Source organism: Eptatretus burgeri, chromosome 7 (genome assembly GCF_056783735.1).
Source record: "Eptatretus burgeri isolate ZD-2024b chromosome 7, Ebu_testis_v1, whole genome shotgun sequence".
In the NCBI taxonomy this organism is placed as follows: domain Eukaryota; kingdom Metazoa; phylum Chordata; class Myxini; order Myxiniformes; family Myxinidae; genus Eptatretus; species Eptatretus burgeri.
The window spans coordinates 44412176-44434840 of record NC_140967.1 but is presented as its reverse complement, the minus strand read 5'-3'; the positions used below and the strand labels follow the sequence as shown (position 1 = coordinate 44434840).

The 22665-nt window shown below is 42.9% G+C and overlaps 1 protein-coding gene across 1 annotated transcript in view; it reads right to left on the bottom strand.

The window, feature by feature from the left end:
* PRMT5 (protein arginine methyltransferase 5) overlaps nt 1-22665 on the bottom strand; it is a 96926-nt gene that overhangs the window by 1099 nt on the left and 73162 nt on the right. The window contains exons 15-16 of the mRNA XM_085888259.1: nt 12269-12385; nt 1483-1547 (exon numbers count right to left, since the gene is read on the bottom strand). Coding sequence (XP_085744385.1) covers nt 1483-1547; nt 12269-12385 — 182 coding nt within the window. The remainder of the gene's footprint in view (nt 1-1482; nt 1548-12268; nt 12386-22665) is intronic.

Below are 22665 nucleotides of genomic sequence, written 5' to 3'. Positions count from 1 at the left end.
CATGACCTTCAGAGGGAGGAGGTAATCTGCCTGCCCTGTTTGGTCTACATGTGGTGCAAGTCCACATCTTGTGGTTATGGGGCAACTTGGATTGTTGAGATCAGCCAAGGTTTGATGCAACATTAAACCATAAATGCAAGAAACAGGAAGTTTGGATAGAATTGCATTTAAAATACAAAACAAAACAAACAAAAAAAAGACGATGGCAGATGTACGAATCAATGGCCACATTAGTCAGTCTACGATCGAGGAACTACTTGATTTCAATTGAATGATATATTTTGAACACTGTAGAACACGAACCTGCAGTTTAGCAGTCAAACAAAATTGAAAAATCATTCAAAATAGGAAACTTACTGTTTTTAGGGATGTCATAAAGGACAAACAGACATGAAGAACGAATGTAATGTGTTAAATAAGGTGGTCTGAAAGACGGTTCATCAACAGCGGTAAACTCCAAAAAAAGTTGTTGTTTTTTCTTTTCTGCAGCCTTTAAAATCCTCATTTTATTTAAATCAAATTACATGCTTGAACATTATATAACACAAATTGCCTTCTTGTTACTTCCAAAACCCTCCAGTTTAGCAGTACTTGGGACAAAATACTATGCCATTTCATTCCATCTTAACCAATCAAATGTGCCGCTCACGCTCTCAGCGTTGGGGAACATCGAGATTCAGACAAAATGGTGGCTCATAGGAAATATAGATTGTGCTCGGAAACACAAAGCAATAGTTTAAAAGACCCTTCCCATGTCCTCCTCAAGAATGCGTGGGGAAAGGTGTTCTATGAACTCTCACATCTTTTGTGCAGATGACATCATGCACGCCCCATCTTGTGTTGTGACTGCACAGCTGTGTGGCTTGACACAGCATGGGTCTTCAAAATCAAAACTTAGACATCCCTTTCACTCTCCGATTAGCATAATCATGGTTGGAAACAAGAACTTCAGGATGTTTTATCAGTTATTACTGCCTTTGATTGCAACAGAGAACCTTGATAATACCTTTTCAAGATGCAACCATGTAAATGGACTGCACTTCTTCATAACTGTCTCTAAGAATTGAACAACCATATATATCATTATTTTTGGGGTACAAGATGAAAAATATTTATTGGTTGAAATGAGACTTCATGGTCAAAGAGATTCAAGCTCGTTATAACCGCCAAAACTTTTCGGAATATGTGGAATGAACCGAACAGTGGCATTAATGTCCCTTTCTGGCTCATGAAGGAGTATGTACAAATATCATCTGAAGGACAAAGATTTGAAAATGGGTTACAAGGACATTAGTAGAAAATGGACAAAATCAATACAGGATATAGGATTCGAACCTGCTCCTAAGCACCTTGACCTGTGTTGCTCAGATGGGAACACCAAATAGGCCAACCGTTAAAAACAAACACTCTCTAAGTTAGATTTAATTCCAAAGAGTTTATATAAACAATGTGCTTTGTCCTGAGTTTTCAAGCCTTACTCACCTTTATAGGGAAGAGGATAGGGAACCAGGAGAACATACCAGGTGAATGTCTCGTAGGATGAATGCCTGAAACAGTGATAGGTTGGGTCTCAGCATTATAATCACCATGGACCTTCAAAACTCTGCTGCATGTGCTTCAAACAATTCAAACAGTTGCTAACCTTTACAAATCAAACCACATACAATCATGCAAAGAGCACAGCACCCCACCTCCCACCTTGTACTGTTTTTTTTTACAATGTAGAAAACTAAACAGCCCTCTCTTAAGTTGGACCAATTCATAGCACCCGATTATTCAAACAAAAATCTTACAACCCCACACTAAACTGCAAGTCATTGGCTCCACAAAATGGCCCAAAGCTTCTGTCAGAACCAATTAGAAGGCAAACAAATGGTAAAAGCATTTCTATAAACAAAGATGAATGTCTGAAGCATACATTATACTATATATATATATAGGGATGTTAAAATAAATAAAGAAAAACCAATGGAACTTTGGCACATGTGCACAGATTGTCTGTTTACAGAGCCAATCCAAATTCAGCAAAAACAAGCTCAAAACCACAAAAGCTCAGTACGATTATCAGGGTAAAAAACACATAAGGCAACAAATGGTTGTTTTTGCTTAGACCTTTGTAAATTACACCGTCATGGCCAATATAAAGCTGGTGATCACAAAACAATGGAAGAACCATTTGCTGGAGAACTAGAGGTGAAAGCTCTACATATGCAAGATCACCAATTCCTGGTAGATTGATATATCACTGCAAAGAGAGCATCCACAAAACAAGCGAGATTGCTTGCATACGGCAGTCACAAGAAGATCCGTTTGTACGAATGCTTTCTTGGTGAACCTCGAACATGCTTCTCATTGGAGAGATGCAACGATAGGTGAAAATTATGTGCAATGACTTTCAAAATGCAAATGTGAGACAACGTGAGGCAAATCGTTCCACAAGAAATGAATACCATGCTCAACTGGCACAATTATGGGGTCAGTTACAGATTGGTTCCTGAACTACTTGGGCGAGTGGACATGTTGATTGTACGGTAAGGACCTCACACAAACTTGTGAATGGTTTAAGCCCTTTAAAAAAACAAATCCCCAGCAATGTAGAGCAACGTGACAATTTTTTTTCAAAGAAACTAAATTATTTTAAAAGAGTGATGAAAACAGAAAACTTGTATCTTAAATACTTGGCTTCATGAAAATCAATTATTTGGCCTGTGACGTTTTACAGAATGTTGTTCTTCACTGACAATTGCATTTATCGTACCCAGGGAAGCCAATCTGTGACTGATGCACAATTACACTACGCTAAGACAAGTCACACAGATTAATTTGTGAGAAACGTGAAAATGTGTATCTTGTCCCAGTTTCTGCAAGAGGTGTGTTGACTTTCTTCAAAGTTAAAAGCATGAGGTCAGGTATCATGGATTTACACCTTGATTACATTATCCTGGTCGGGGTTATATCATAGAAAACGTGTGTGGGTCTGTGTGTGTGTGTATACAGGGTGTTCCAGAAAGACATGGACAAACTTTGGTTGTTAATAAATTTAGTACCACAAATTGTACAACGATACCCTTTGTTTTATGATACAGAAACTCGTCAAGTTTTCTTTATTTTCAGGTACGGTAGTTTAATGTAAAAGAAAATGGCGACTCCACAGGAAGAAAGCTCAGTGCGTCAAATGGTTCAGACACGAGATCTGACACGCAGGTTCAGTGCAATTTCCGTACAATGTATAGAAGGAATCTGCCATCGCGGACGAGTATCAAAGAGTGGTACAAGCGGTTTAGGAGACTGGAAGTTGTCAGAAACAGAAAAGTACCAGTCAACCAAGCACAAGTGCAACAGACGTTGAAAGTGCATGAATCATTTCAACAACGTCATAGAAAATCGATCTGACGCACATCCAGAGAACTGGGACAACCAAGCACCACTGTACACAGGATTTTGTACAATAGACCGAAGCTTTATGCCTATAAAGTGTAGATTCTGCAGGAACTCAAGCCAAATGACGACCCAAACGCGAAGTGCTTGCCTTGGAAATGCTCAGTCACCGAGAGGATGACGCAGATTACCTGAAAAAAAGTCATGTTCACAGACGAAGCTTGCTCTCATGCATCAGGGAAGGTCAAATGGCACAATGTGAGGATCTGAGAGTCTGAAACCCCCCCCCCCCCACGTGGTCATTGAACACATATACGACAATCCAAAGGTCAATGTGTGGTGTGGCCTTCTCCATGAGCATTTGGTGGGTCCGTTTTTCTTTGCGGAGGATACAGTGACCAATAATTTACATGAACGTGTTGGAAGGATTTGCCTTCCAACAGATTGAAGACCTGCAACCTGATATCATTTTTCAACAGGATGGCGCTCTCCCTCATTAGGCCTTAGTCATTCGAGCCGTCCTGAATGAAAAATTTCCAGGTCTCTGGATTGGCCTAGACGGACCAACCGCTTGGCCTCCACGATCACCAGACAACCTCCCTTGATTTTATTTTTCTGTGGGGGTTTGTTAAAGATGATGTCTTCAACACCAAGGCAGCAAACCTGCAGGATCTTCGTTCCCAGATCACAGCTGCATGCGCACTGGTGAATGCAAACATGCTGAGCCGAACATGGCAAGAACTCATGTTCCGCCTTGATGTCCTGCATGCGACAAACGGAGCTCACATTGAAGTGGATTGATGGTGTGCACAAAACTTTATGAGTTTCTGTATCATTTGTTGTTCTAAATATATCAACAAAAGTCGTCGGGGTCTTTGTGGAACACCCGTCGGGGTGTGTGTGTATATATCTATCTATAATTCCAACAATCTCTGTGTGTGTGTCTGTCTGTTTGTCTGTCTGTCTGCGACTGCCGTTTCTCGACGACCGCCGGTCCGATCTCATTGAAACTTGCCAGGAATATTGCCGGGGCCCCGCGGATGTGCTTTTCAAGGTTTGATATTAATCGGACCAGTGGTTCCCAAGTTACGGCCATTTATCTGTCGACCAATGACAGGACACGGTGCTATGACATCACAATTAATGTTTATTTATTTATTTTTTATTATTTCTTTTGCACGATTGAAACTTGCCAGGAATATTGCTGGGGACCCGCGGATGTGCCTTTTCGAGGTTTGAGAGAGAGAGAGGATGCACATACTGGCACTCACCTACGGGCCCGCCCCTAGTAATATATAAACATAATAAATATGTATAATATATTATATAATACTGGGTGTCCCAAAAGTCACCTTGGGATTTAGAAATTAAATAACATTTCTGTTTTTTTAAGAATTTAGGATTATTTTCATACCAAAAGAATATTTACAAAACAGAGATAAATTTGCTTTATTTATGAAAAATGATGCAGCTTAGATGTTCTCCATTTTCGGCTTCGCAGAGAGACGGGCTCTTTTGACAGCATTTTCCATAACAGCGGACAATGTATATTATATTTGGCCCCATTTCCCAATGGCGAAGAATCACTAGAAATTCTCGGATCCGGATCAGTATCTTCACCAAAATCAAATCAATTTGTCCTCGTCACATACCAGACCTGTTTAACAAGTTTCGTCTGAATATGTCTAACTTTGAGATGTCCTGCTCACAGACAGAAACAGACAGGGGTGAAACCAATACAGTTACTGGAAAACTAAGCATCCTACAAACACCTCAGAATAGAAGAAGGCCCCCAGGTACAACACAAAAAATGAGTAAAACAATCAGCAAAAGCACCTACGCAGAAAAAGACCGATTCTGAAGTCATCCCTCTCTCCAAGAAACAAAACCAAGGCTTTCAACCAACTTGCAATGCTGGTATTCCAATATAGCAGTGCAATTATAAACTGGCCACAAAATTGAAGATCAACAATCTCGACACCAAAACAAGGAAACTTCTAACTATTCACAAGATATTATACAAAAACCAATGCAAACTGAGGTTATAGCGAACGTAGTGAGCTTCATACTTAACGCGTACAAATGAGAGAATAGGAAACAACAACAACACAATACCCTGGCAATTTGGAATCCGTGTCGTTGGTTATGACCCTTTTGCTTCCGGTTTTTTTTTTGCTTCCAGCTTTTTTTTGCTTCTGGTTTTTGTCATGGGGAATGATGCATGCCGGGAGATAAAGGCTTCGTCGGAGACATGAAAGACCCAAATATCAGACATGGTGTATATTTCCTCCACTGATTTTAATAAAGATATCTCCCGCATCATCAAAAAATAATTTTTAATCGTGATTTACAATATTTGATCGCTGATCCCGAATCCAGGCCGAAGTATAAACTGGAAATTGCGTATACAGTTGTGAACAAGTTATAGGTAAAGTCAGAAGCGAATGCAAGAAGAATTCTACGTTCGTTTCTAGTATTTCTTTTTTAGGTCATCTCTACCGAGATGACCTAATAAAGCCGGACCAAATGTCTGTCCGTACGTCAACAATTTTTCTTTCGGATCTTGATGAAACTTAGTATGTGGGTAGAGGTCGATGAGTGTTGCACAACGATATAACTTTTGTCCGGGTTCAAGGTCAGGGTCAAGGTCACGAGGTCACGTAAGTTATAAAAATCGCCATTTTCAAAACCTATCTAGTCTGCCATTCTACAAGATATTCGGCAACTGTTTATTGAATATGATAGTACAAAATATTATCTTGTATCTAACCGGGCAGATTTTTGAATTTCCTTCTCGTTTGATCGTCACGTGATCTGGAAGATGGCCAAAAACGCCGATGCGATTCGCAAAGGAAGGAAGGAGAAATGAAATATAAATATAAAACACATTTTTATCCTTTTATATTTCGACATTTTCCGCCGAAGGTGCAAAAGTTTCAAAATACAATTTCGTGCGCGCGCGCCAAAATGCCGAGTCATCTTTAACCAAACTGCGCAGTAGAACTGCACAGTCGAGCTGCACAGTAGAATTGTGCAGTAGTCTTCGGTCATAACTGAACATTGAGAACTTGTGGTATTATAGAGATGACCGTCACCCCCACACGGGGGTAATTTGTTTAGATGAGATCCTGTTCTAGGCGGTGTAGTTGTTGCTGTGAAGGTAATGTTGAGGTAATATTCATTTTTTTAGATGAGATCCTGTTCTAGGCAGTGAAGTTGTTGTTGTGAAGGTAATGTTGAGGATTTTTTTTTTTTAGATGAGATCCTGTTCTAGGCGGTGTAGTTGTTGTTGTGAAGGTAATGTTGAGGTATAATGTTTAGGTAGTATTAATTTTTTTAGATGAGATCCTGGTCTAAGCGGTGTAGTTGTTGTTCTGAAGGTAATGTTGAGGTAATATTAATTTTTTTTTTAGATGAGATCTTGTTCTAGGTGGTGAAGTTGTCGTTGTTAAGGTAATGTTGAGGAATTTTTTTTTTTTTTAGATGAGATCCTGTTCTAGGTGGTGTAGTTGTTGTGAAGGTAATGTTGAGGTAATATTAATTTTTTTTAGATGAGATCCTGTTCTTGGTGGTGTAGTTGTTGTTGTGAAGGTAATGTTGAGGAAATTTTTTTTTTCAGATGAGATCCTGTTCTCGGCGGTTAAGTTGTTGTGAAGGTAATGTTGAGGTAATAATTTTTTTTGGATGAGATCCTGTTCTAGGCGGTGTAGTTGTTGTTGTGAAGGTAATGTTGAGGTAATATTTATTTTTGCAGATGAGATACTGGTCGAGGCGGTGTAGTTGTTGTGAAGGTAATGTTGAGGTAATATTTATTTTTTCAGATGAGATCCTGTTCTCGGCGGTTAAGTTGTTGTGAAGGTAATGTTGAGGTAATATTTATTTTTTCAGATGAGATCCTGTTCTCGGCGGTTAAGTTGTTGTGAAGGTAATGTTGAGGTAATAATTTTTTTTGGATGAGATCCTGTTCTAGGCGGTGTAGTTGTTGTTGTGAAGGTAATGTTGAGGTAATATTTATTTTTGCAGATGAGATACTGGTCGAGGCGGTGTAGTTGTTGTTGTGAAGGTAATGTTCAGGTAATATTTATTTTTTCATAGCAAAAAGACTTTAATTTAATATATTTAAGAAGCGAATGCAAGAAGAAGTCTACGTTCGCTTTTGGATTTGCCTATTCCATATTACTTACCATGAAGAGGAGGAGGTTTGATGAAGCTTAAGCAAGTGCACAAAACACCGTGTGTCGGACTGGCGGAGTATGCGAAAAGCTCAACAGACAATCGGATGACAATTACACTGTGTAACAAATTTTTATATATTTTTTGTTCCTGAGTAGTAAGTGTTATTTCCTAATTGCTAATGCCTCAAAAGTATAGGAAATGGCTATTATTCCCCTCAAACTTTGCTTTTGTGACTAGGAGAATGTTTTGAAATTCACCTATTTTCAATGTGAAAATGGGTGAATTTGTCTTTTCGTTTGCATAAAGTCAGAAAAACACAACATCTGAATCAAAATTAACATGTATTTATACAAAATAAATTAATTTTGATTCATGTTGTTTTTTTCTGACTTTATGCGAACAAAAAGATGAATGAAAATGCCTGTTTTTGCATTGAAAATAGGTGAATTTCAAAACACTCTCCTGGTCACAAAAGCAAAGGTTGAGGGGAATAATAGCCATTTTCTATACTTTTGAGGCATAAGCAATTCGGAAATAACACTTACTATCCAGGAACAAAAATTGTGTCACACTGTTATATACGAGCAAGAAAACAACAAACCAGAAAAGGGATCCTCAATCCATTTCGCAACAAACTTCCAAAAACAGGTGCAAACAAGAAAAAGAGAAACCAGAGATTGCAGACCTCACCAGGACTTGTTTATTTGTGGTGGTTGTGTAGCGTATTGTGTGTTACCTAATTAACTCGAAGGGCGCTCAGTAAAGCGCATACCTCCACCACGTAATTCCTGATCCACGAGAACATATCAGGCCCAATACATTTTTGAAATATCATGCTATACAGTACGATGGCGTTTTTTGCCATATCTCTCAATGGTGAAGAATCACTTTTAAAATTAGATAACTGTAATAGCCGGATCTGGATCTAGATCTTCACCAAAATCTAATCAGTTTGTTTTCGTCACACACCCAACCTGTACACAACATTTCGTCCGAATCCGTCCACAACTTTTTGAGATATCCTGCACACAGACAAAAAAAAAAAAAAAAAAAAGACAGAAAGGGGTGAAAATAGAGCTTCCTTCACTTTTGGTGGCGGAAGTAATGACATAACTAGAAATGCCAATTTATAACTGCTGGCAGTGATGACTGTGTACCAAGACATCTCGCTTTGATCGGACACTTGACCCTGACCCATGACGTTTATTATTATTCACTTGAATTCAGGATGGTATTAAAATAAATTCAAATCAAATGGAAGACCAAATAGGTACAAGTAGTACTGGCATTGGAGTCATCAGAAGGAACCCAAACAAGCAAAAAGAAAAGATGAAGTAATCAGGAGGAACCTGGATCAGATTCGGGTTTCAGCTGCCACTCCTACCCTCAAATCCATCCAGGCACAGTCAAGTAAGTGAGTCAGATTAAAATAATAACAAAATAAATAAATAAATAAATAACCCAGGCCAAAATTTTCAAAATTATTCTGGCTGCTAGACCATTCGTCCAATTATGTGGAAATATAAAACATATTACCCATCACTACTAGAACATAATTGTGAAGTTTCACGTTCATCGATGAAGTGGTTCAAGATAAAAAATTTTTTAAAGATAATCTACATCAAACCTCATAAATTGTGAGAACTTTCAAAATATTGTGCTCATGCCCAAGGCTTTTCAAATTGGAGTTTTCAGATTAAAAACAAGGAATATTTCATAACTTTGCACAGATATGACGCCAAAATATTTAACGGGAAAAAACTTGTTTAAAAAGCAAAGACTGCATGAGATTTGACTTATTTAAGTACGTACTTTTTCTTTACAGGACTTAGACGAATTAGCCACCATATTCTGGAATGATTATTCCATACTATATTCAGTACTGGCAAATACCACCTGTCGCTTCGCAACCGAGAATATTAAGACCGGGTGGGGGGGGAAGGGCGCAATGAGATTTGTGGTAGTGAGTAAGGGGTGGGTAAACAAGGAAAGCTGAGCGAGGAAGGGGGGAGGAGAGCGAGGAAGGGGAGGAGAGCAAAACCTCACCACCTATCACTATACACTTCAGGAGGGAAGGAGGGAGAGAGAGGATGGGAGGACCGCCCAGAGATGTCCATTTAGGAGGAAGAAAGTGCGAGGGGAGGGGAAGGAAAGGTAGTGTGTGGGGAGGGGAAGGAAAGGCAACGTGGGGGAGGGGAAGGAAAGGTAGTGTGTGGGGAGGGGAAGGAAAGGCAACGTGGGGGAGGGGAAGGAAAGGCAGCCTGGGGGAGGGGAAGGAAAGGCAGCGTGGGGGAGGGGTAGGAAAGCAGGGCGAGGGCTGCGGAAGGAACGGCAGCGTGAGGGGTAGGGAAGGAACGGCAGCGCGAGGGGTGGGGAAGGAACGGCAGCGCGAGGGGTGGGGAAGGAACGGCAGCGCGAGGGGTGGGGAAGGAACGGCAGCGGGGGGGGGGGGGAAGGAGGGGGAGGGCGAGGGGAGGGGAAGGAACGGCAGGGCGAGGGGGGGGGAAGGAACGGCAGCGCGAGGGGTGGGGAAGGAACGGCAGCGCGAGGGGTGGGGAAGGAACGGCAGCGTGAGGGGTGGGGAAGGAACGGCAGCACGAGGGGAGGTGAAGGAAAGGCAGCACGAGGGGAGGGGAAGGAACGGCAGCACGAGGGGAGGGGAAGGAAAGGCAGCACGAGGGGAGGTGAAGGAAAGGCAGCACGAGGGGAGGTGAAGGAAAGGCAGCACGAGGGGAGGTGAAGGAAAGGCAGCACGAGGGGAGGGGAAGGAACGGCAGCACGAGGGGAGGGGAAGGAACGGCAGCACGAGGGGTGGGGAAGGAACGGCAGCGTGAGGGGTGGGGAAGGAACGGCAGCGTGAGGGGTGGGGAAGGAACGGCAGCGTGAGGGGTGGGGAAGGAACGGCAGCGTGAGGGGTGGGGAAGGAACGGCAGCGTGAGGGGTGGGGAAGGAACGGCAGCGTGAGGGGTGGGGAAGGAACGGCAGCGTGTGGGGTGGGGAAGGAACGGCAGCGTGTGGGGTGGGGAAGGAACGGCAGCATGAGGGGTGGGGAAGGAACGGCAGCGTGAGGGGTGGGGAAGGAACGGCAGCGTGAGGGGTGGGGAAGGAACGGCAGCATGAAGGGTGGGGAAGGAACAGCAGCATGAGCGGTGCGGAAGGAAAGGCAGCGTGAAGGGAGAGGAAGGCAGAGCAAGGGGAAGGGAGAAGCGTAAGGGCAAGGGAAGGAAGCGTGAGGGGTGGGGAAGGAAAGGCAGCATGAGGGGTGGGGAAGGAAAGGCAGCGTGGGGGGATGGGAAGGAAAGGCAGTGCGAGGGGAGGGGAAGGCAGCGCGAGGGGAAGGGAGCAGCGTAAGGGCAAGGGAAGGAAGCGTGAGGGGTGGGGAAAGAAAGGCAGCGTAAGGGCAAGGGAAGGAAGCGTGAGGGGTGGGGAAGGAAAGGCAGCATGAGGGGTGGGGAAGGAAAGGCAGCATGAGGGGTGGGGAAGGAAAGGCAGCATGAGGGGTGGGGAAGGAAAGGCAGCATGAGGGGTGGGGAAGGAAAGGCAGCATGAGGGGTGGGGAAGGAAGGAAAGACAGCACGAGGGGAGGGGAAGGCAGAGTGAGGGGAAGGGAGCAGCGTTAGGACAAGGGAAGGAAGCGTGAGGGGAGCTTGGCAGCAGACCAAGGCATTATCAGGGTGATAAAATGCACCCAAACAGCAGTTTTCTTTTTAATCACCATGTTCTGTATAAAACCAGACAGAAAACCTCTTCCTCCTTCATCTTCTTCTTCACTTATTATAAGGTGAGTCATATTGATTAGATTCAGAAAACACTGATTATACACCGCCTTTTAAAACATCACAAAGCAGGTCGCTCTCCTTGCAACACAGGTGAGAAAAGGATATTAAAAGCAGATAATATTTCAGCAATTTATTCGCACAATTTTTAAAGGGTGAAACGTAAGTTTTATTTAATTTTTATTTTTAGCAATTACGCAAAGATTGGTATTCCTGTCAGTAAAGCGACAGGTCTTACTTCTAATGGGTTTGAAACGAACAACTAAAAAAAATGGCGGCTTAAGACTTGCGAGCTGAGAGCACTGACCAAGATGGTGCGCCACCATCTTTGTCAGGCTTATTTTGGTTTTTTTTGTGATGAGCACCCCAAATTATCTTCAAAAGGGGTGTTTAAATTAACCCAAAACACACAATTTTCATTCATGCACCACCTTGGAGTTCCCCAAGTAGGCATGCAAAGTTTGGGGCCGCTTGGTTTCATGACTTCGGAGTTATGGAGGAGACAGACTGATGGACACACACTGACATTTATTAGAATAGAAGCTTCGATATAATGCGACGCACTTTGTAAACTTGACTCCAAGGTACACGATCAGACGCTTCAACTTCAGAATCAAGCCTGGTGTTGGCTTAACAGTTAAGGTGGTTGTCTTAAGATCCTGGTTTCCAGTTTGTGCTCGTTGGCCCGTTAAATAACACCAGGTGGGATGACTCAGACTGTCATCCTTCTGAGGTCAGGAAAATGAGTAACAGCTTACTGGAAACAGGGGGCACTGGATCAGCAGCACAACCACCCTTCCCAGCAATGATGCAACCAGCAGCCACAGGCTGTATAGGAAATGATAATAATCGAGTCCAGAATTGTAATATTAAAATATACCTGTTTATCGAAGTCTACGGCAGTTGTGCAAAATAGAAAATACATTGACACGGCTTACTCAGTTTCACGTCAGCATACAACTCCGTCTCAAAGTATCCGGCGAAGCCGTGCAGCACACCATCCATTGTAGAAGTGAAATTCAGAACTTTGTACCGACTATTATCATGAGATTCATCTGCAAAACAGATTTTAAAAAAGCATTCCATTTTTGATGATTGTCATCAACAGATTATCTCAACACTTAGGAATGTGGTGGTTAGACAATGTTTATAGTTAGCAAAAAGGAAACAAACTATTCATTTTTGAAGCTGTGTTTTGTTAAAAGAAAAGATAACCTGGCATATTTGGTTCTCCTTTACTTACTTACTTATCTTCATTGGGTCTTTCAACACAAGGCTGCAAGTGCTCATTTTAGCTCAAAGTCGACACTACATGAGAACATTTTAGGTGATCGGTCATTCAAGTCCACAGTTTATGACATGAGCACGAGCAACTCAACACTTAAATGGAGAGTTCATAGAACACCTGACCCCACAGAGTGTTGAGAAAAAGGACAAGGGAAGGGTCTCTTTCAGCTCTTGCTTTGTTTTTGAGCACAATTTACATTCCCAAGCAAAAGCACGTTTCCTGTCATGAGCCACAATTTTGTCTGAATCTCGATATATCCACCGCCCTGAGATCAAGAGGGGCAAATATGATTGGTCGAGATGGCATAATATTTTGCCCAAGTACTGCGCATTAAACTACAAGTTTACTCCCACTGATGCACCGTGTTTTTTACACCACCTTATTTAACATGTTAAATTAGTCATTCATGCCTGTTGTTTTGTGTCCTTTATGATATCCCTAAAAACACTGTTTCCTGTATGGAATGATTTTCAATGTTGTTTGACTGCCAGACAGGCAGATAGACAAAAAAAAATTACCTTACTCCTCTGTGCACATGTGCGATCCGGACGAGATCCCGGACAATTTGCCAAATTCAACGACAAAGTACTGCTAAACTGCACATTCGCGTTCCGATTCATGTTCTACAGTGTTCAAAAGATAACATTCAAATGTAATCGAGTAGTTCCTTCTTCACTGACTGACGTCTGTGCACAGATAGACAGAGTGAACCTATTATTTAAACCCACTTTGCGCTACGCATGTGGGGTAAATGGAATGCACTCAATGGAGGTGCTGACTCGTACCGTTGTTTTATCCTCATGTAATACTGTTGCGGGGCCAGGCGTCGGCCGACGAGCATGACCACCAGATGGAGCAGTAGAGTCGGCTCGACCGATTGCCCGGAATTTAGATCGTACCTTTTCGGAAAAGTACGGGTCCCTTTCGGACCGAACTCACCAATAGACAGACCACGTGGGGTAGGGTCGATTGCCAATTTCAATTTACCTAAATACCCACGTGGTCCAAACTACCGGGGAAATTCACCCTCGACGGCACCCGTACGGAATGAGCCGCTTAGCGAACCCGTTCCGTGTGCGATCCGAGCAGTTTGATCGCCGAGAACCATCAGTCCAATCGTCCCGTTACAACGGCAATGTTAGCGGCCTGCTAATTCCCCAACACGCAGTACGCTCAGTCAATGAAGGAATAGACATGAACGAGCTGAAAACATTTAACAATCAGGGTATTTATTTACAATGGGGGATAAGGGGAGCACATAAGGGCAGAGCTAAACCGAATATTAATGAATGCACGTATATACAGGCAAAAAGCACTTGTACAATTCACTACTTAGCAGACGGGCCCACGGACAGGCACACACAAAGAATCGGACCAAATGGTCTTAATTCGGACCTCCAGCCAGGAGGACAGTCGGGCTGAAGACCAGGGTCTGTCTTGGAGCTGTCCGCCTTGTGCGGTCTTCAAACCGACTCGGTCCGGGCACCAGCGGGAGGCGAGCGACCCTTACGGTTCTTGCGGGGACTGGCGTCGCTCGAGCTCTCGATCGTGATGAGGAGGACAAAGACGCCGACGACCAAGACCATCTTTTCCCCAGGCTCCAGACCAGCTCCTGCGGCTCCTCAGGCTCTCTACGTGACGAGGAGTACAAAGACGACCAAGACCAGCCAGACAGACAGACTCCCTCCTGCGAGGATCCTCTGCTCCTTTATATCCTCTCCGGCACGCTAAGGCATCATTCATTCTCAGGCGTGGCTCACACAGGCGTGATTCGTTGTCAGGTGTGGCTCGACCTTTTCCCCACTTGGCGCTTTGCCAAGCGAATCGGTTGTTGGGGGCATAACCTTTCCCCTAGTGAGTGTGCAAAGAATGCTGGGAGCAGAGGGTTGTGGTTGTTCTTTTATTCCGAGCTGGAGTGGTCCGCAGCTGTTGTTGTAGTTCTTGTTGGTGAAAAAATGTAAAAGAAAAACCCTATCAAAATAACTCCACAGTGCATGGACATTTATTTACCCATTAGACAAGGGAAAGGAAGCTATCTATAAAACACATACTTACCAAAATAACTGCGCTATAAGACCTGTATGTTGAGTGCAATAAACTTCCAAATCCACAACAATACTGCTCTGGAAGGTGCTAACCAATGCTGTCGCATGGCCACGGTGTGCATAAATATAGTCCTGCATTAACGTTCATTTTATACTTTCCTTTGCGAGCTTAAGTGAATCATCCACACAGACATTCACCACATGAACCTATGTACCATATTTAGCAATTGTAGCTGCCCCAGTTTTGCAGTTATTTTGCCGACAAACAGACAAATCCACAGATGAGATGACTGCAATACTCCGCGCTCACTCCTTCATCCGCGGTGCGAGTAATAATTAACAAGAGCGAGAATTGCTTTGCAATAGATGTCCCCTACCGGTCCCAATGACTGTTCGGGAGATAAAAATTTGTTTGCGTTTATCGCACGCTCAAGCCGATATCGGAACCAAAATGAAGAAGAAACTCTCTAACCCACCGTGTTGCATTCGTTTCTAGACTTTGCCTATTTCATATTAAAAAATAACTCGATTATACATACATGAAGCAAAATCATGCGTACGGCTTGTATGTATATATAATACATTGTGGTTATATACCTGATATCATTCCAATTGTAATGGGCCGTGGACGAACACCCAGGCCTAAGGCCTGCCAATCTGTGCCACTTCAAGCAATGGCAGCACATGATTTTATTGGGGTGCAGTTTGGCCAGCTGTTCAGCCAATGGGTGTAAAGCAGTGGGGTGGAGGTAGGGCAGCTGAACACTGACCAATGTATATGTGATATTTTCCAAGTTTAAAAAGGGCACAACACTGAAAAATTTATGAAATGCTCTGAAAATCGAACTTGTTCTGTAACTTATAAAAAAGCCATGTACCAAATTTCATTTGAACATGTTAAAGGGTATGGGGTGGGGGGGGGGGTAGTTGGAAGGAATATATATATATATATATATATATATATATATATATATATATATATATATATATATATATACCCATATACACCCATATACAGGGTGAGTCAGAAGTAGCGCCAACTTCTGTCAGTTGATTGCTTGTTTGCCATTTCTATTACAGTGTACAAGAAGGTAGAAATAAATGAATGACATGTTTATCTAACCATTTATTCAAGAAAAATTATTACGGAACTGTACCAAGCTGTTTTACTTGCAATTTTCAAAGTGCCCTCCTTCGTGATCGATGCACAATTGCAGCCGAGCAGGCACAGAGCAGCACACACGTCTGCAGAGTTTGATATCAATTTCCTCAAACTTTGCAGTGATTTGATCCTTCAATTCCTGAATGATACGAGGCTTGTCACGATAAACAAGGTCTTTCATGAGCCCCCAAAGAAAGAAATCTGGAGGTGTTAGGTCTGGGGAGCGTGCCGGCTACTCGATCGGACCGTCGCGGCCGATCCACTTTCTGGGAAACTTTTCATCAAGCCACTGACGAACATAACGTCCATAATGAGGTGGAGCTCCATCATGCTGGAAATAACAGTCCTGGTCTTGTACCCTGGGCCAAAAGAAGGTTTGCAGCATATCCAGGTAAATTTCTGCAGTGACAGATCCCTCAAAGAAAAAGGGTCCAATTATCCCTAATGTAGATATGGCTGCCCAAACTGTCACTCAAGGTAAATTTACCTCCTTCTCAACTGTCACTCTTGGGTTATTCGCAGCCCAGTAGACACAATTGTGTCTGTTAATTGTGCCATTAAGCTTAAAACATGCCTCATCTGACCACCAAAATAAAAAATAAATAAATTACGAAAATTAATAATCTGTAAGACAATTATTAACAAGTGAAATCCTTCAATACAGCATGTGTGGTGAAGCAAATGAGTACACTGATGTTATTGAAAGAACCACTCATCACTTTGCCACCAATATCTGCCATAATTGCAAGTAAATTTCAACTACTAATGCATGACAAAACACTTGTTTATGGCTAATATTAAAGAGAATGATGGCATAAGAAGAACTTAGATTTCAGTGTTTGGCGCGAAATGCCATGGTGGGCGGAAATGACGTCTTTCGTTCGTTCGTACATGAGAGGGGAGCGTTTCTTGCTTTTTTTCCATCAAGAAATAAATTCAATGGTTTTCACATATATAACGCATTAGTTTCACAAATTTCCATTGAAATACTTAGGCCATGGGCCAGATGGGTGATCATTACCATCTCGGGTGGCAAAGGTTGACTGTACTTTTAGGAAAGATCTTTATCTGGGCCAACTTTTTGGGTATGATTGCCACTCCAAATTGGTAGCTTTATTGTAGTTTTTTGGGAAAATAGGCATTTTTGGGGTAAAATCGTGTATTTTGAAATTGCAACTGTAGAAAAAATATCTGCGACAAAACAACATATTTGAGACTTGGAATAAATAGCTATATAATATACAACCATTTTGGTGTGCTTTGTGTTGGGTTTCAATCGCCAGTTACCATGGCAACAACCATTTTTGGGTAAAAATATGGTTTTTGATAGTGAAACTTTAAAAATTAATATCTCAGAAATGAAAAAAGATTTTTGAACCATTTAAACGATAAACATATCCCGATGCATCAGGGCAGTTTTTAAATTCCATAGTATGAGGGTAGGTTTAAGATAAATTTCTCGTTTTAGGGTAAAAACATCACATTTTGAATTGCATTTCTTGCTAATCTGACAGAAAACCCTGTTTTTTGAGATAAGAGGACTGTTTTTATTTTATCAACTTCACAGAGTATCCAAAGTCTACATGTATTTATATATCACTTTACATGTACTAGTATCGGTTGTATGAGTTCCCTAGTTCAAATAGATTGGCGTTGCCATGGAAATGATCAATTTTGTGGGTAAACATGTTTTTTGACAGTAAAAGTTGAAATATTCATAGCTTGCAAGTGAAATAATATTTTTCAGAGATCTGAAGGCTAAAACCACCCCGATGCACACAGAAAGTTGTTTATTTCAATGTATAGGGCAGGTTGTCAACAAACGATCTCGTTTTAGGGTGAAACCATCAACTATTCAATAGCATTCCTCGATAGAATTGTCAAAGCAGAGATTTTGAGAAGTCTTTGGTTTTAAAGATTTTTCAATCGTACCATATATCAAAAGTCCATTTTGGCTAACAATTTATATGAATTCTCTCTTATGGCAATCAATAAGTTGAACTAGACTGACATTTCCATGGCAACGGTAATTTTGTGGAGAAACCATTGTGAAGTGTATTTAAATATTACAGTGTTTTTACATCTTTTTTTCTTTTCAGGTGACTGACTGATCATGGAAGAGTCATTGCCTCCCCCAAAGCGGCAAGATGCAACACCTCCAGTTGAAGCCTTCCACGGCAAAATCTCGAAACAAAACCTGAAAACTTTCTCCAACCTAATTAAAAAGAAGCGTGTGACAAAGGCAGATGGTAAAGAGGTAATCCTTCAGGCTGACAGACAACTGTTCGCCCACATGATTCTTGCTGCTGAGAGCCATCACCTTGATTTGCAGGAAGTCTTAGAACACCCTCTGGGGCCCATTCCATGGTCCTCAGCAATATCTGAGGGGTCCTTGAGGAAAACAAACAAAGCTGCTCTCGCCAAAGCGCTGACCAATGATGGCATGGTAGCCGAGAATATCCCTAGACCGTCTGCAACCATTATCGATGGAATGAGTTTAGTTCAGCGCTTGAAAGGGGACAATCAGACTTTTGCAGAAGTTGCAGACAGTTGCCTGGCTCATGCACTTCATGAAGGTGAAAATAGCCAACAAATCGACATAGTTTTTGACATGTACCGCAAACAATCTATAAAGAATGCAGAAAGATCGAATCGTGGAGCAACGGAGGGTCGAGAGTTCAAGAATATCAGTCGAGGGCACAAAATTAGGCAATGGCGGAAATTCTTGCGCAGTTCGTCAAACAAAACCAGTTTTAATCCGATTCGTCGTAGATGAATACAAAAGGCCAGAGAACAGACTCAAACTGGGAATGAAAGGTCTGTATGTTACATGTGAGGAACGATGCTTCAAGCTTGTCAAGGACCAATGAGAAGTCATTGAAATGAAGTCTATTCAGGAAGAGACAGACACTCGTATCTTTCTGAATGCCAGCAGAGCAGCAGAAAATGGGTGCAACGCTATTGTGATAACTGCTGAAGACACAGACATTCTGGTACTTTGCATTGGTTTCAGCAAAAATCATCCGTTCACCCATGTATCAGAAGGTTGGAACAAAAACTTGGCAAAAGTACATTAACATAACCAAGATTGCCAATGCCCTTGGTGAAGATGTCTGCAAGGCCTTAATTGGCTTGCACGCCTTTACGGGGTGCGATACGGTCAGTGCATTTGCCGGAAAGGGAAAACTGAATGCACTAAAACTTACCAAGAAGACCGTGGACTATCAGCAGTGCTTCAGTGAGCTTGGACGGTCATGGCAAATGTCCAATGAACTGTTTGCAAAGCTTGAAGCATTCACCTGCCATCTCTATGTTTCTAACAGAGCTATAGTTGAAGTCAACCAGTGTCGTTATCAGCTCTTCACATCAAAGAGGGGCAACATGATTTCAGCACAATTGCTACCATGCAGAGATTGCCTGTTCCAGCATGCCAAGTGGGCAAATTACCAAGTAGCCAGATGGCGTAGATCCCTTGAATGCACTCCTGAAGTAATCCCACCAACAGATTGTGGATGGTCTACAGATGACAGCAGTGACCTTGAGATTCTCTGGATGACTGGTCCACCAGCTCCATCAGCTGTTTTGGAGCTCATGAGCTGTAGCTGTGTACGCCACTGTGATGCAAAGGACTGTACGTGCATCCGAAACGGACTGAAATGCACTAAGATGTGTAAAAACCAGATGTGTGACAACCAACATGAGGATGACGAAGCAGACACAGACGTAACCGTATATGCAGATGATGAAAGTGATGATGATGATAGCAATCAAGGAATGTAAATCTAAGACACTTACACGACAGCTGTCTGCAGGTTATTCTACCTATTGAACAAACAAACAGCCTTAGGGTGTCAGGGTGGTAGCTAGCGTTCAATTTGCTCGAAAATATTACATTTCTCCCAAGTTATGGATTTTTAAACTTTCACCGTCAAAAAATGTGTTTTATCCCAAAATTGGTCGTTTTCATGGCAACGTCAATCTATTTGAACTCGGTACCTCATCCAACCTAGTATGCTAATAAATTTACAGTGATAAATGGACTTTTGATACTTTATAAAATTGAGAAATATTTAGAATGCTCAAAAAACTGGGTTTTCTCTCCATTTACCGAGAAATGCAATTCAAAATGTGATGTTTTTTACCCTAAAACGATATATTTATCTTAAACCTACCCTCATACTATGGAATTTAAAAACTGCCCAGATGCATCAGTATGTGTTTATCGTTTAAATGGTTCAAAAATCATTTTTCATTTCTGAGATATGAATTTTTAAAGTTTCACGATCAAAAACCATGTTTTTTTTTTACCTTAAAATGGCTGTTGCCATGGTAACCGGCGATTGAAACCCAACACAAAGCACACCAAAATGGTTGTACTTTACATAGCTATTTATTCCAAGTCTCAAATATGTTGTTTTGTTGCAGATATTTTTTCTACAGTTGAGATTTCAAAAAACACGATTTTACCCCAAAAATGCCTATTTTCCCAAAAAACTACAATAAAGCTACCGATTTGGAGTGGCAATCATACCCAAAAAGTTGGCCAGAACAAAGATCTTTCCAAAAAGATCACAACCAACAACTGCACCACCTGTGAACACTCAACGTCGGGCTGTCTCAGGCCCGTTCGGCGATTGGTAACGAACGCACCGAGCCGCGAGCACGAATAGCGGCCTTTCCGAGGGGAAATTCGGATCAGAAACGCTTCACGCCCACTTCTCCTCCGTCCAATTGGCGAGTGCGGGGCGGCTTGGCCCCGCCTCCAAGCGTGTGTATGTGAAGTCCGTATATGCAAATTTTATGATCAGGAGAGGTTCACACCCATTTTTGCCTGACCAATGGCTGACCGGGGGGGGGGGGGGTGGGCGTGGCCCCGCCTCCAATCGCGTTGTGATCCTAAAATTTGCATATTGGCTGCTCCTGCCGCCTATAAAACGGCAAGCGCAAGGCGTCGAAAAGAAGCGAATTGAGTTTTGGAGTTGCTGGAGAGTCATCGAGAGGTTGCTCCTGGGGGACAAGGAGCGTGTGTTTGCGGAGTGGAGTCGAGTGCGCGCGGTGGAACTGCAAGCAAGGTAGCTCGGGTCCGAGGCAGGAAGGACGGCGGTCGGCGACGAGGTTGCGGTGTGGGGGATCGCTCGTCTCGTCGCGGGACCCAAGCCAGCAAGCCACTCCCCTCCCCCAGGGCATCAACAATTCCCCCTTTTCCCCCGCGCTGAGATATTGCAAAAGGGGGCCCCGTTCCCACCCCACCCCAAACGTCGTGCCAACGAAACCCGCCAAGGGACACAGAGTTGGGGCACAGCGGCGTGGCCACATTTTGCGGCTTGCCCGCCAACGCTTCACGAGGACGCAGGTAAGACCTCCCTGGTCTCGCGGACCTGGCCGCTCCTCCAGGTCACGCGCACATTTGGCCTACAGGCCTGTCTGCCTCCTTGTCTGTGAGGGTGGCTTCTTTCCTTTGCTCTTGTGTAAATGTGTGTTGGCGCCGTCTGTGAAGTAAAACTGTATAAGTGTTGCCGTGTGTGCGCGTAGTCAGTTTTAACTGCTTTTCTTCTTGCATTTGCTTTTTGTTTATGGCTGTATATACGTGCTTTCCGTGTGCCAGGAAATGAAATGCTTGCTTGTTGAACTGTGCCCGTTTCGCTTTGTCTTTTCTCCGTTGACCCTCCATCCTGCTTCACGTAAGGGGTTCGTAGTGGGTGCAACATCCCGGTAATTAATCTGAACCGTCCAGGTCGACAATAACACCGCTCGGTTATCCCGATAGTACGGAACGGGCCGCCCAAGCGGCTCGTGTCCGGAGTCGAACTGCGGTGAGGTATGATCGCCCGGTTTACCATCCGCGTGGGTACTTAGGTTGGTCGAATTTGGCGAACAACCCTATCCTACGCGGGTGGCCGATTGGCACGATTGTGGTGAGGTCGAAAGGTCCACCCGTGACAAGCAACCCGGCGTTGGTCCGAGAGGGTCACAACAGAATTGTCCGTTCGGTGGGCGACGTGCCGCGATTCGAGTTACGCGGCTGTTCGCACGCCGGCGGGCGCGAATTCGCAACAATATATATATATATATATATATATATATATATATATATATATATATATATATATCTATATATATATATATATATATATATATATATATCTTCTTCTTCTTTCGACTGCTCCCGTTCGGGGTCGCCACAGCGGATCATCCGTATGATGCGCATAGTGATTTGGCACATGTTTTATGCCGGATGCCCTTCCTGACGAAACCCTGGTCGCCTCTTACGACACAGGGATATGGTACACCTATTTTAACCAGGTTATACACCGGCCCAGTATACTGGTACTCATTTCGCCGACCTCGGAAGGATGACAGGCTGAGTCAACCCCCTGGTGTATTAATTCAGTGGCCCAACGGGGCTTGAACTCAGGACCTTTTGGATCCCAATCCGCTGCCCTAACCACTGCGCCAACACCAAGATATATATATATATATATATATATATATATATATATATATATATATATATACATATATATATATATATATACATATATATATATATATATATATATATATATTGTTGTGGTTACCAAATTCGCAAACCACCATTCAGGTCCCTTAGGTGAGATATCTCGGTAAGTATATGTGTAGTTAGGCCCAAACCCGTTGTCTAGTGGGAATACATGTCATTTATGCGTGCTGCGACTCTTCAGGATAGCCGTTTTTCTTTTACTATCTTTATTTTGGACCAACCGCCATTGTTACCACCACCAACCACAACATCAACCACCCACCGCGGCGCCGCTTCACGTCACACCTCGCAACCGTCGCATCGCCACCGTTCTTGCGCCG